At 37.0% G+C, this 14,384-nt stretch overlaps 1 protein-coding gene across 1 annotated transcript; it reads right to left on the bottom strand.

The window, feature by feature from the left end:
- Positions 1-10,539: 10,539 nt before the first annotated feature.
- On the bottom strand, positions 10,540-12,109 carry LOC132165074 (protein FAR1-RELATED SEQUENCE 5-like). The gene has a single exon (XM_088511918.1). It carries the CDS (start codon positions 12,010-12,012, stop codon positions 10,540-10,542), a length of 1,473 nt encoding a protein of 490 aa, XP_088368044.1. The 5' UTR covers positions 12,013-12,109.
- Positions 12,110-14,384: the final 2,275 nt, after the last annotated feature.

Genomic DNA, 14,384 nt, shown 5'->3' with positions numbered 1-14,384 from the left:
TCCTAGCTGTGAAAAAATACAACGTCGTTCGATTTGTCCGAAAATTTACGAGCGTGCTCAGTTCTTCGTGGCGATCATGTCGGAGAGTGTCGAAATGAAATTCGAGTCGTTCCGGTCGGGATCGGGGCACTTGTTATTTTTCAAAAAAAGTTATCGTTCGTTACGAAAAATGGGGGGGCAAACGAACACGAATCACTTCGTGCCACCTAGCAATATGATTGCCTCGAAGTTCTGCACAACCTCATAAAGTTTCGGGCCAAACAATTTCGCCTCGCCTTGAGGGCAAACGAACTCGAATTACTTCATGGCACCCACCAACATGATTGCTTCGATGTTTTGCACAAGCTCATAAATTTTCTGGCGAAACAATTCGGCTTTGCACCTGACCATTTTGTTAGTCCCATGGGTTTAGTCCTACTTTTGAAAATACAATTTCATCCGATTTGCTCAGAATTTTACGGGCATGTGCAGTTGTTCGAGACGATCGTGTTAACGAGTGGCACGAAGAAATTCAAGTTGTTCTGGCGCGATCGGGACTTTCAAACTTTCACAAAAAGTTATCATTCGTTAATGAATATTTGGGGGTAAACGAACTCGAATCACTTCGTGGCACCCGCCGACTTGATTGCCTCGATATTTTGCACAAGCTCATAAGTTTTTGGGCTAAACAATTTGGCTTCGCACTTAACCATTTTGTTAGGCCAAGAAAACATGCATTAATCAAGTTAAGCATCACAATATGATTATTACAAAGGCGCCAATATTAAAATATTAAATAAACATAATTATGGCTTCAATTTAGCCCTCCTTAAGAGTTAGTTACACATAATTAAAATAAAACTACAAAGAAAAGGAAAAGAAAGAATCGAAAACCACTCCTAGAAGTAGCCTCCAATTCCTCACCCAAAGTTGTGTCCTTGAAAATTGTGTCCTGAATTATGAGGCTTAAATGTCTATTTATAGGGCTTCAGAGAGTCCTAGAATCCCTAGTAATCCTTGAAAATTCGAAGATTTAAGTCCTAGTCCAATTAGGATAAAGAAAACCTAAGTCCAAATTGGAATAAGATTTGTCTAGAATTACGTTCCTATCTTGCGGGTTGATTTTGGTATAGCATCAGTCCTAATTAGGAAAATGCTATTTCACAATGATTGGTATAATTTTAAATTAGCTTTTAAATACTACTTGAATCACCTCAATCGGATATTTGAGCTCAAAGTTATGGTCAAAATACCGAGACATATGCAGAATCCAAATTTGAATCCAATTCGATTTTGATTCCAATTTGAGAAATTCGGATTTAATCTTTTCCTTTATTTAATTAAACTTAACCATAATTGGTTAAGCTTAACTATATCTTCTAGGTCTTCTCAATTTGCCCTTTAAGCTTGAAACTTTTTCGGAAATGTTTTCTTTTCTTCCATTACCTACAAAAACACAAAAAACACAAAAAGAGAATAAAATAGCACAAACTAACAAAACTAAGAAATTAACAAATATAAGTTAAGGGCTAAAATATGAATATTTTGGCACTTATCAAATGTTCACACAAAGATTAAAATTCTTTATGAAAGTTCTGTATCACTGATCAAGGGGCAAACTAACTCTAATCACTTCATGTAGAACATTGACACGATCGTCTCGAAGTTCTTAATGTATATGGAAATTTTCATGTAAATCGGAGCCATATTCCAGTTCTTTCGCCCTCCAATGTACACAAAAAGACGAAAATTATTTCTATAGGTATGATACCCCGATCGGAGGGCGAACAAACTCGAATCGATTAGTGCAACACGTTGACGTGATCGTCTCGAAGTTCTTACCGCGCAAGAAAAATATTGTCCAAATTGGATAAAGTCATTTTCAAGTTCACTCACCTCACCAACATTCACAAAGAGACAAAAATTCTTCCAGAAGTTCTGTATCTCCGATCGAAGGGCAAACTAACTCGAATCATTTCGTGCATCACGTTGACACGATCACCTCAAAGTTCTTAATACGCACCGAAAATTTCGTTTAAATTGGAGAAAATCATTTTCCAATTCATTAGTCTCTTAATTTTCACAAAAGGACGAAAATTATTTCTATAGGTTCAGTACCCGAATCGAGGGACAATCGAACTCGAATCAATTCGTGTAGCACGTCGGCACGATCGTTTCAAAGTTCTTAAAGTGCACGAAAAATTTCCTTCAATTCGGAGTGTAGTGACCCAAATAATTAACTAAGCTTAGGTAGCTTAGGTAAGGGTTAATTGGGATTTTGGGTCACTAAGTACAGCTGGAAAGGCATTTTGGGAATTTCAGGCTTTCTGACCAGAAGTACGCCTAGGGACCATTGTACGTATGCTCTTGTCTTTGGTGAGGATGTACGCTGGGGACCACCGTACGTACACTCACAATAGTATTGGACATGCACATGGGGACCACCAGATGTACTCTGTCAATAGTACGCCATACTATACAAATAGTACATGACATACACAGGGGATCATCGTATGTACTCATGCTTTTTGGGTTAACCCATGGATAATACCCAAACGTACGATGCAGCCTTTTGACCACTAGTAAATAGTACCAAACGTACGCTCCAATAGTACCGGACGTACTCTGCTTTTCAGAACAGCCTGTAGCGCCATCTGCTTTTTTCACCTATAAATACCCCTTACCCCCTCACCCTTTCACGCTCATTCTCGCCTCTAAACCCTCTGGGATCCTTACGTGAGTGCCTTTGTGAGTTTTGTGAATCTTGGAGAAAGAGAGGTGATTCTTGGAGGTTTTTGGCTTCAAGGAAGTAACATTTTAAGCCTAGCTTGTTATTTAGTTGTTATGCTATTTAAGTGTTTTCATAGTTAGCTTAGTGGTAGAGCTCCTAGTTAGTTGTTTCTCTTTAAACTTTATTTAAGTTGGTTTAGCATTTCACCTTTGTTGAATAGATTTACTTTTGCATGGAGATATTGTTTTGAGATAGGAGATCTTAGGAATCCTTTTGGTAGCTTTTGAACCAGTTTGGGAGGATAGGAGGACAATTGAACCAAATGAGGTTCTTCCTGAACCTTTTAAGTGGACGTTCTGGCCAGACTTACGGCCATGAGCCCGGACGTGTGACCTGAAGTGTTCCAGGGAACGCCACTTTGGCCAATTGTTTTGATAGTGCCTGTTTTCATGTTGTAGGTTTGTTTGAGTTTGATTTAGAACTAATAATAGGTCTTTTCTCAGTATTCGAGTTTATGGAGCCTTAAAGGAATTTTACGGAGAAGCCTTACAACCCGGGTGAGTACAAACTCACATGGATGCTTATTGTTACTTTTCCCGCATTGAACGTCTAATTTATATATATCAAACATGCATATTTTGTAACTCTCATGATTCATGAAATACATTTTGGAACTATTGTGAACTCTCTTTTGTGAAAATGTATGTTGATTAACAAGATAACAATGAGGCTTATAAAATTATGCATGCAAAAGACTGATAAAATTAATTGCATTGTATAACATGGTACACCGGTACGTCCGGGATAACAGCCATGAGCTTACTATACAAGTTAAATGTGTGGGGGCTTTGAATGCAATGGTTTCGTGACCAAGGCCCAGTTGTTCCCTATTGGGTGGTCACTACATGACGTACATCATTAGTGGTGTGGGGCCATACGAGGTCGAACTCAGTCGTGCCACTAATGTTATGGACTATAGCGTATAATATCTGGGGTACTGGTGTTGTATTATAGGTCCTTCAAGACAGCATCAACCCTGTTGAAAATGGGTAATATTTCGAGTAGACCATACAGTTAAACTATTACTGTTACTCATGATAATAAGCATATATATTATATCTATATCACATCCTTGATAAACTGTCATCTCATAATGTTGCACGTGCTTTATAAACAACTGAGTTCACTATTTAATAACGAGTACGTCATGTGCATTTATACTCACTAAGTCGTCAGACTTACCCTTGTATTCTTTCCCTTTTTTTTTTTTTTTCTTTTTTTTTTTTTTTTCATATGTACAACTATGCTATTGCAGATAATTTAGCAGAATATGGATACCACAAAACATCCAGTTATTTTGGAGGATTCGATCCGGGAGATGTTTGAGGACTTATTGCAAGCTTAGGCGAGCGCTCATGGTAACTAGTACTTATGAGTTATGTTATAGAATTAAGAGCTTTTATGCATGTTTGCATACTAAGATATAGCGTAGATGTTCTAGTTGTAACAATTATGTTTATAGAACTTTAGTACTTTCTATTGCTTAGTATCCTCTCTTTTTGAGGAATAGAGGTCCTTGAGTCTTGTTCCGCGAGGGATAATGCTGAGAGACAAACCATGAAGTTAATTACTAGTTAATTAATTTTTTAGGACGTTACATGGAGAAATTTATTTTCAAGTTCGCTCCCCTCAACACCGTTCACAAAAAGACGAAAATTCTTTTCAGAAGTTTTGTATCAACGATTAAGGGTTAAATTAACTCGAATCACTTTGTGCAGCACATTGACACAATCGCCTCGAAGTTCTTAATGCGCACCAAAAATTTTGTTTAAATCGGAGAAAATCATTTTCTAGTTTGCTCATCTCTCAATTTTCACAAAAAGACGAAAATTATATCTAAAGGTTTGGTACCCCGATTAGGGGGCAATCGAACTCGAATCAATCGTGCAGCACATCTACATGATCGCCTAGAGGTTGTTAACGTGCCCGAAATATTTAGTGCAAATCGGATAAAATCATTTTCATGTTCGCTCGGCCCCCAATTTTCACAAAATGACAAACGTGCTTGCTAGAGGTTTGGTACCCCCGATTGGCAGGGAAACGAACTTTAATCACTTTGCGTAGCATGCTGAGACGATTGCCTCGAAGATGTTAGGGGTCATAGAAAATTTTGTGTAAATCGAAAAAAATCATTTTCTAGTTAGCTCGCCTCCCCAATGTTCACACAAAGATGAAAATTCTTTCTAGAAGTCCTGTATCACCAATTCAGGGGCAAACTAACTCTAATCACTTCATGCAGCATGTCGACATGATCGCTTGGAAGTTCTTAATACACACATGGGAAATATTGTGTAAATCAGAGTCATTCTAGTTCTTCCGCCCTCTAATATACACTTAAGCACGGAAATTATTTTCATAGGTATGATACCCCGATAGGGATCAATCGAATTCGAATCAATTCGTACAACATGTCGACGTGACCGTCTCGAAGTTCTTAATGCGTAAGAAAAATATTGTCCAAATCGTAGAAAGTCATTTTCAAGTTCGCTCGCCTCACCAACATTCACAAAAAAAAAAAAAATTCTTTCTGGAAGTTCTATATCACCGATCGGAGGGTAAACTAACACGAATCACTTCGTGCAGCATGTTGACACGATTGCCTCGAAGTTCTTAATGTGCATCGAAAATTTTGTTTACATTGGAGAATTTTATTTTCCAGTTCACTCATCTCTCAATTTTCACGAAAGGATGAAAATTATTCCTAGAGGTTCGGTACCCCGATTAGGGGGCAATCGAACTCGAATCAATTTGTGTAGTACGTTGGCAGCATCGTCTCGAAGTTTTTGATGTGCATGAAAAATTTCATCCGAATCGGACAAAGTTATTTTCAAGTTCTCTCGCTTCAACAACGTTCACAAAAAGACGAAAATTCTTTTTGGAAGTTTTGTGTCAGCAATTGTGGGTTAAACTAACTTGAATCACTTCATGCAGCGTATTGACACGATTGCCTCAAAGTTCTTAATGCGTACCGGAAATTTCATTTAAACTGGAGAAAATCATTTTCTAGTTCGCTCGTCTCTCATTTTTCACAAAGGACGAAAATTATTTCTAGAGGTTCAGTACCCCGATCGGGGGAGCAATCGAACTCGAATCAATTCGTGTAGCACGTTAACATGATCACTTGGAGGTTGTTAACGTACCCATAATATTTAGTGCAAATCGGATAAAGTCATTTTCATCTTTGCTCAGCCCTCAATTTTCACAAAATGATGAAAATACTTGCTAGAGGTTTGCTACCCCTAATCGACAAGGCAAACACAGTTTAATCATATCATGCAGCATGTCGAGACAATTTATCACCTCAAAAATGTTATGGGTCATAGAAAATTTTGTGTAAATCGAAAAGGTCATTTTCTAGTTCGCTCGCCTTCCCAATATTCACACAAAGATGAAAATTCTTTTCTAGAGTTCTGTATCACCGATCGGGGGGGCAAACTAACTCTAATCACTTCGTGCAGCATGTCAACACAATTGCCTCGAAGTTCTTAAGGTGCATGGAAAATTTCATGTTAATTGGAGTCATATTCCAGTTCTTTCACCCTTTAATATACACAAAATGACGAAAATTATTTCTATACGTATGGTACCATGATCGGGGGGCAATCGAACTCGAATCAATTCATGCAGCACGTCGATACGATGGTCTCGAAGTTCTTAACGTGCACGAAAAATTAGCGGTTATTAACCACTTTTCCCTACCCCTAAAATCGCTAATGCCCTGCCTTAGGCGATTGTCGGTTATTAATAACTGCCTACCAAAGTGATTATGCGGTTAGTGATTAGCGGTTATAGACGCCTCACTTGAACACCCCTAATTGTGAGGCTATATTACAAATAACTATCAATTTATGGATCTTTTCATATTTTTCTCATTAAAAAAGGTTTTATTGGTCATGGTATAATGCTTTTGTTTGACCATGATTTTTTGTGGTACTACTAAATACCTAAACATAAGAAATACATTTTTGCATGAAATGGAAACAAAAGGAGGCTTAGGTTGCGTTTGGCAAGGGTAATGCTATTCAGCAGCATTTCTTGCGGAAACTGTCCGCAAGAAATGCTGGTTGTTGGGTTAACCAGCATTTTTACTAAAAAAAAAAAAAAAAAAAAAAAAAAAAAAAAAAAAACACGCGTGAAAGGACTAAAAGCAGGTTAGGTTTCAAAATTTTCATTTTTTCCCCCAAAACGTTTCCTCTCCTCTCCCACGGTGCTCCTTCCCTCCCTTCATCTTCGGCCGCCGCCACTGAACGCCATCCATGCCACCACCGGTTAAGCCGACCATCCAAAACCGGTCACGGCACCAGCTCGAAATCCGGCCGAGCTCTACCCGCCACAACGACCGGCGACGCCCACCACCCAAAAATCGGCAAGTCACCAGCTCGAAAATCCGGCCAAACGCCACCACCGGTAATTTTTCTCTCTTATTATCTGGTTTTTCTCTTGTTTTGGGGAATAGAATCCTGGTTATCATGCTGATTTCGGAAAGCAACCGAGGCTTTCTTGTTGTAGTTTTTTGTTTCTATTTGTTCCTGGTTTAACACATTTCATAAATTTCTTATCGAAGCAGAAGCAGCGCCGACCCGAACCAATTTCTCTCTCTTTCCCAAATCGCAGGCCACCACGAAGCAGCAGCGCCGGCCATCCAAAAATTGGCTGGCCGAACACTACCCTAATGGGTAAGAATTTTTGGGTACATTTTGTTTTAATTTTGTGATTTCTTTACTATTTTGATGGAATTTGGATGAATGATTTTCGGATGGAAGGTTGATTTTTGTTGAGTCCTAATTTCCTTGGTCAATGTGTTGAATTTTTTGGGAATTTCTCTGTTTAAGCCGAATGGATTTGGGAGAAGCTTTCTTCGGTTATTCTTTGGTTTTATTTGGACAAGATCAATCTGCTTCTCTTCTCAATGGAATTTGTGTTTTGTGGAACAATAAAAATTGCTTTGTGCTGTGATTTAGGCTTCTACCTCTCCTTCCTAAATTGAAAATTTCTAATGAGTTTGTTGCGATTGCTACTATATATGTTTTGATTTTTTGGTTTCGGTTTTGGTTTTATTTTAAGAACACAAAATCAAAACAGCACAGAAAAATCAAAACAGCTATATGTGTTTTGATTTTTTTGTTCACAAATGAAGATTGAAACTAGATATGTTAGGAGGAATACAATGAAAAATAAATTTCAAATTATGTAAGTGATTTATTTTAACTTACCTAGCTCCAAGTTCTTATGGTCAGCCACACGTAGTAACTTTGATCTTCTCAATCAAAAGAATGAAAAACATTGTTGATATAATATTTCTATTGAGCTGAAATCTATAAGTTTTTGCCCTTGCAGGCATTGTTGATCAACTTCCAAAGATGGCCATTGTTCTATTAATTGATGAAGGCACAATTGCTAATCATTGCTAGCTTTGTGACGATATAAGAGATTTTTTTATGCTCATCAAGGATGCAATCATAGCAAAAGGCTTGTCAAGGATATTGACGGCTTCATATTTTTATATAATTTTGTACCTTGTTGATTTAATTGATTGGTTTAATTGGATATTTGGGTGAAAGGATTTTTTGTATTGCTGAAGGGTTTGTCATTTATTGGTAATCCTGATAGCTTTGGGAGATGATTTTTTTGTATTGTTGAAGGATTTGAGAATTCCGACTTAATAATAATGGTTTCATATTTATTGTAATGTTGACGGCTTCATATTGTTATATAATTTTGTACTTTGTTGATTTAATTGATTGGTTTAACTGGATATTGGTGGGAGATGATTTTGTATTGCTGAACGATTTGGCATTTCTTGGTAATCCTGACAAGATGCTTTTTCCTCGGTCTCAAAACTTGCTTCTTAAGCATTTAAGTTTAGAACAAGGTGTAAAATTTGATTGAGTGATTGTTGAATTGGAGATGGCACAATTGTGTAGCATTTATATATGTAATCATAATAGATAATACACACGTATATACATCCATCATGTTGCTGTCAAATTCAAAGACAATCTGCGTATTGATGGTTCAGAGCAAGTCCACCTCCTATCTGCAATCAAAATTGGCATGTAGCTTATTTTTTTCAAGCAGTAAAATGAAGTTTTTAGATGGCTGCTAAATTAACAATGGCCACTTTGGTAGAACTTACCCATATGGGCTATATCTATGATTGTGGGAGAACCCTGTCAGCCATGTATTAAATGTATCTAGCTTCAAAATTTGTTGCACTGGACCTGTGAATTTTTGAAAGAAATTCAAGAGTTACAATTATTGTGTGTTAATTTCAATTTACTTAGAAGCTTGTCATCACCCCTTAATTCAGAAATATGTGGATGATCTATTGAACCTAAAACTTCTCCCTCTTTATGCATCAACAACCTTAGAAGATTTCACCAACTAATGCACCAGTGCTGGTGGGAGTTTGTGCTGAAGGCAATTTTGTCTACTTTTCTATACTTCTTTGCTGTCTTCTTGCTCACAGCTCAAGGACACCCGGGCTGCACTTCTCAGTTCCTCATGCATGCATCATCTATCTTAAAGCCTAGCATACCACAGTACCATTTGTCGCATTTTCATTTCCTTAATTCTCATTACAAAACAAGTATTACATAATTTCCAATACACAATACATATTAACACAAACTATTAAAACAAAAAATCAACTTCAAGAAAGGTACATAATTTGTTTTTTTGTTCTATCATCCTCAAAGAGTTACAATAAGCAAAACACTAGGAACTATGACAGTTACTTGCAAAACCTTCCAGGTTTTCGCTTTTTTTTTTTTTTTGCATGTATTTTATTTTTGACATAGCAAGAATCATATATATTGAAGGGAAAAACATTATAAGAACCAGAATTATCCAAAACAAATTTACAAGGTAGATTACCAAAATTAAATCACCATCCGCCTCTACACAAAAATTTTCCATGGTGATCACCTAAAAAATAAAGACACTCCCAACACTAACCCCATCTTATATTACAAAATAAGCCGTGCTCTCCAACAATACTTGGAGCCTGTTGCACCTATGAAGCATATAGAACTCAATACCAATAATAAAAAGAAGGAAAAAGCTATAGTATACAGTAGAAAGATATTGCAAACAACCAACAAGCTGTCAACATTAATCTGAATACTAAACTGATAATATTTAGAAGAAAGTACGACTACATCAACAATAATTGAAGTCATTAGAACCACTAGTAACCTTCTCACTATCAACACCCAGAATCATTACACCACAAAAATGGCCAACTAGTCTATACAACACCAAAAAAGTGCCAAAAAAAAAAAAAAACCGGCGCAATAGCCCAAAAAAAAGCATTGTAGCTTGCATTCCTTCCATTATAATTACCGTTCCAATAGCTCAGGTGGCCACATATCCTACAAAATTATGATCAAGATTTCAAATAACAAAATAAACCAAATCTCATGAAATAATTATTTATTTTTATTTTTTATACCTGAGTACTTGCACTCTCTTGAGTTTCAAAAACATCACAAGGAGCTTCAAATAAATACGAAACATCATCTCCATGGGAAGTCTTTAAGTAAGTAAATGTTTTACGTGGTGCAAAAAAAAAAAAAAGGTAAAGATGTTAAGAAATGCACAAAATGTTTTAATAATAATAATTAAACACTTGGGGAAGGAAAGTAAGTAACCTTATTTTTTCGTTTCCTCTTAATGGGATTAGTGTTACATGCCTCATTGTTTTTTCTTTGTGATTTCTTCATTGTCGCTTTTTCCACCGCAGACATCTTCCTTTTATGCGGTAACTTTCATCTTTTTTTAGCTACAATAGGACTATGAACCTCATCACCATCTACCGCCAACTCAACATTATCAATGGACTCATTACATGTTAAAGATACACCTGGAAGTGCAAGAGAAGGTGGATTGGGTTCACAACTTGAAGCACGTAATTCCTTGGTCAACATATCAATATGCATCCAAACTTTTGTGTAGTGATCTACGTTTCTTGCAGCGACCTCTGCTAATGTATGCATACCTTTGCACAAGCTGTCATATCTTTGTACTTCGGGGTTAGCACTCAAAGCATCAAAACTACATTTAATTAAAGTATATCTTCGCTTCACATCCTTCCTCCAATGGTCAAGATAATATTTGGGGGGCAAAGATGTAATGTTATGTGCACACAATAGAGCAAAGATGTGTCTGCATAAGATGCCTCTTGAGTCAAAGGAGTCACATGTGCATTTTACTTCAAATTCATCTCCATCTTCATTGAAGTAGACAACATATGGTACTACTTTCACGTATGCATCTTCAACTACTTCATTTTGAACTTTTACCTGTTCAGTCACTTGGTAGGTACAAATTGCACCCTCTTTAGTCAAAAGGGAGACAGTACAATAAATTCTGCTTATTATCTCATGCTGAACTTCTTTGAATTTGGTAATGGTGTAAACTTTTTCAAATTTTTCCTCAAAAGGATAGAAGGTTACACATGGAAGCTTAGTATTAAAAGACTTGAAATCTGCAAGACTCTCATTCTCAACCTTCTTCCGCAAAGCAAGATCATATTGGTCAACAAATTGCTTCAAAGTGGTAGACGGATGCACATAGCCATCGAAAAAGGCATTCATACTTTCACTCCGCTGTGTACTTCTCATACCAGCCCAAAACACACCTTTCAGATATGCTGGTACCCAAAAAGTCCGCTCATTATATAACCGGCGCAACCAATCATGGTCCTTAAGGTCATAACTATCTAGTAGACTTTGCCATCCTACCTCAAAGTCACCACATGTTTGAGACTCATAAACACATTTATGTATGGCACTCTTAATGGCAGAATAATTTTTATATGATTTAAACTTGTCTGGAATTTTTTTCAAAATGTGCCATAGACAATATCTGTGTCGGGTTCCTGGAAAAGCTCTTGCGATTGCATTTTTCATAGCCCGATCTTGATCTGTTATAATTGCAATCGGCGCTCGGCCGTTCATGCAATTCAACCAGTTTTGAAACAACCATACAAAATTTTCTGTATCCTCACTAGATATTAATGCTGCCCCAAAAAGTATTGACTGACCATGGTGGTTCACTCCCACAAACGGAGCAAATGGCATACCGTATTTGTTAGTCAAGTATGTCGTATCAAATGTCACGACATCCCCAAAACTTTCATACGATGCCCTACTTCTTGCATCAATCCAAAACACATTTTTCAACCTAGAATCATCATCAGAATCAACTGCAAAGTAGAAACCACTATCGGTTGCTTGCATCTTATTCAAATAGTCTAGAAGTGCTTTAGCACCTCCTTGGCCAAGCCGAATGTGTCTTTCCTTGTTAATAAAGTTTCTGCAATCTTTTTCTATAAAAGGAAGATTCTCATACCCCCCCAGCTTCAACAGCAAGAGAATTAAAACTCTGACTTAGTCCAATCCCAGATATATCATTTACTATAATCTTTCTTCTCACGTTAGAATTCAAATTCCTATTGCATTTATAATATCTTCCCTTGTTTGGACTTAAATCATGATTGTGGTCACTAATTACACTAGTCACATACCACTTTGTTTCAACCAACTTTGCATTCAATTTCGCCTTGCAATCCGTTTTTATTGTGGGATTTGGCTTATTTGTCGTGGGTTGTGGCTTGCCTTGACGCCCACATGCAAGGGTGACACGTGTCTCTTTTCCAGTGATTTTGTCTTTAGTAATTTTTTTGATTATCACCCCAAAACCTCTTTTCCGACCAAACCGCCTATAATATGAGAAAAGTTCGTCTATGGAGCTAAACGTCATACCTCGCTGAGGTTGCTCAACATTTTCGTCTTCACTTACGAGCTTCCACTCAGACTTGCCCTTGCCCTTGCCATTATTGTTGTCCTCATCCCTTATAGTTTCATTTCCATCTACGACACACAAAAAAATATAAATAAACAAACAAACAAACAAACCAAGATGCGTATATAATAAAATTCAACAAAACATCATTCAACAAATGAAGCATAAAATGTACGAATGAGAGAAGAAGAGCCTAACAAACCATTTTCAAGGACAATTTCAGAGGGCAGATCATCACCAACACGAATATGTGTACGTAAGTTGTCATCTTCACATTCATTTTCCAAGTCCATCTAGTAGTTATTACAAGAAAAAATTCAAATTAGAAACATGAACTCAAAGCATGAAAACATGAACTCAATGGTCCAAAACCCTCCAAAATTAGCATTGAATCTTCGACCCAACTCCACAAAAAATGGAGCTCAAGTGCCCTCTTTGGTATGTTTTGCTTATGTTTTTGTTTTTGTTTTTTGTTTTTTTTTTCTTTCACATTTTTCTTTTTGGGGTTGGTTTTGGGTTTGTTCGTTAATGCTCTGATTGGTAGCTTAGAAAATCCATGGCTGAAAGACAAACAATTTTTTGGGTAGCGCGAATCCTTTTTTCTTATTTCTTAGTTCACATTCTAGAAGAGAAATTGGATTATAATCTTATGCTATTGCTTGGCTACAGAAGGGAAAGCAATTTCAAATTCATTTTTTAAAAGGCCGTAATCTTATGCTATTGTTCAATTTAGGTACAGTTTTCGTTTGTTTTAAAAGGTCCCATTAAAAAAATTACATATTCTTTGCTTTGCATTCGTATGCACAATTGCATCCCATCATTGGTTTGGTAATTTTTATCTAATGACATTTAATCTGTTTTCTCAGGCACTGTGGTTGATACTAAAATTTGTCATCCAACAGAATTTGATTTCTATCTATACAGCCATGCTGGTATTCAGGTAAAGCTTTATACTTGGTTGCAGAGGATATAATATTCCAAAGACTTTTTAGTATGTAACTTGAAAATTGATGAATAGTGATGTAGTCCAAACATTTGAAGAGGAATCTTATCAAACACCTTTGTTCAATTGCTCATTTACACAAAATGCATTTGTCCCGCGGCACTTGATATATTTACTTTTTATATGCTGAGAAAACTAGTTTCTTACCCGGGAAAAGGCCATGGAGGGCGGCGGCGCTGTTGCTTCGTGGTGGCCGGTGCACTGGATTGCGGCGGCCGGTGGTTTGGGAGAGAGGGAGAAATTGGGTTCAAGTTGACGCTCCATAAGTAACTGTGGTGGTTGGCGGCGCTTCGTAGCCAGTGAATAGTGTGGCCGGCGGTGGCGGACAGTGGTGGCAGCCGGTTGTGGTGGTGGGTGGGAGGAGGCGGGAGAAATTGAGAGAGATAGGGGCGGGAGATTTTGGGGGTAACAGTAAAAGTGGGACTTTGGGGGGGTAATAGTGAAAGTGAAAGTGAACGTGTGCGTGTGAGTGTAGTTTTTTTTTTTTTTTTAATAAAAATGCTGGTTAACCCAGGTTGGGTTAACCAGCATTTCTTGCGGACAGTTTCCGCAAGAAATGCTGCTGAATAGCATTACCCGTTTGGCAAACCATTTCATCTCCTCAACACTATTTACATACCATTTTCTTAAAAAAAATCAATATCAAAATATTTTTATTTTTATTTTTTATATCACATCATTTACTTTTTATTACTACTAGATAAAAGAATTAACGTAAAATCAAATATTTTCACTTTTTAATACAAAAGAAAATCAAAACTTTATACTCCAAATCAGCTACATTATCGAAGGCAGAAGGTCTTG

The sequence above is a fragment of the Corylus avellana genome, chromosome 11, assembly GCF_965113065.1.
Source record: "Corylus avellana chromosome 11, dhCorAvel1.hap1.2, whole genome shotgun sequence".
Taxonomy (NCBI): Eukaryota; Viridiplantae; Streptophyta; class Magnoliopsida; order Fagales; family Betulaceae; genus Corylus; species Corylus avellana.
This window is presented reverse-complemented; position numbering and strand designations above follow the sequence as displayed.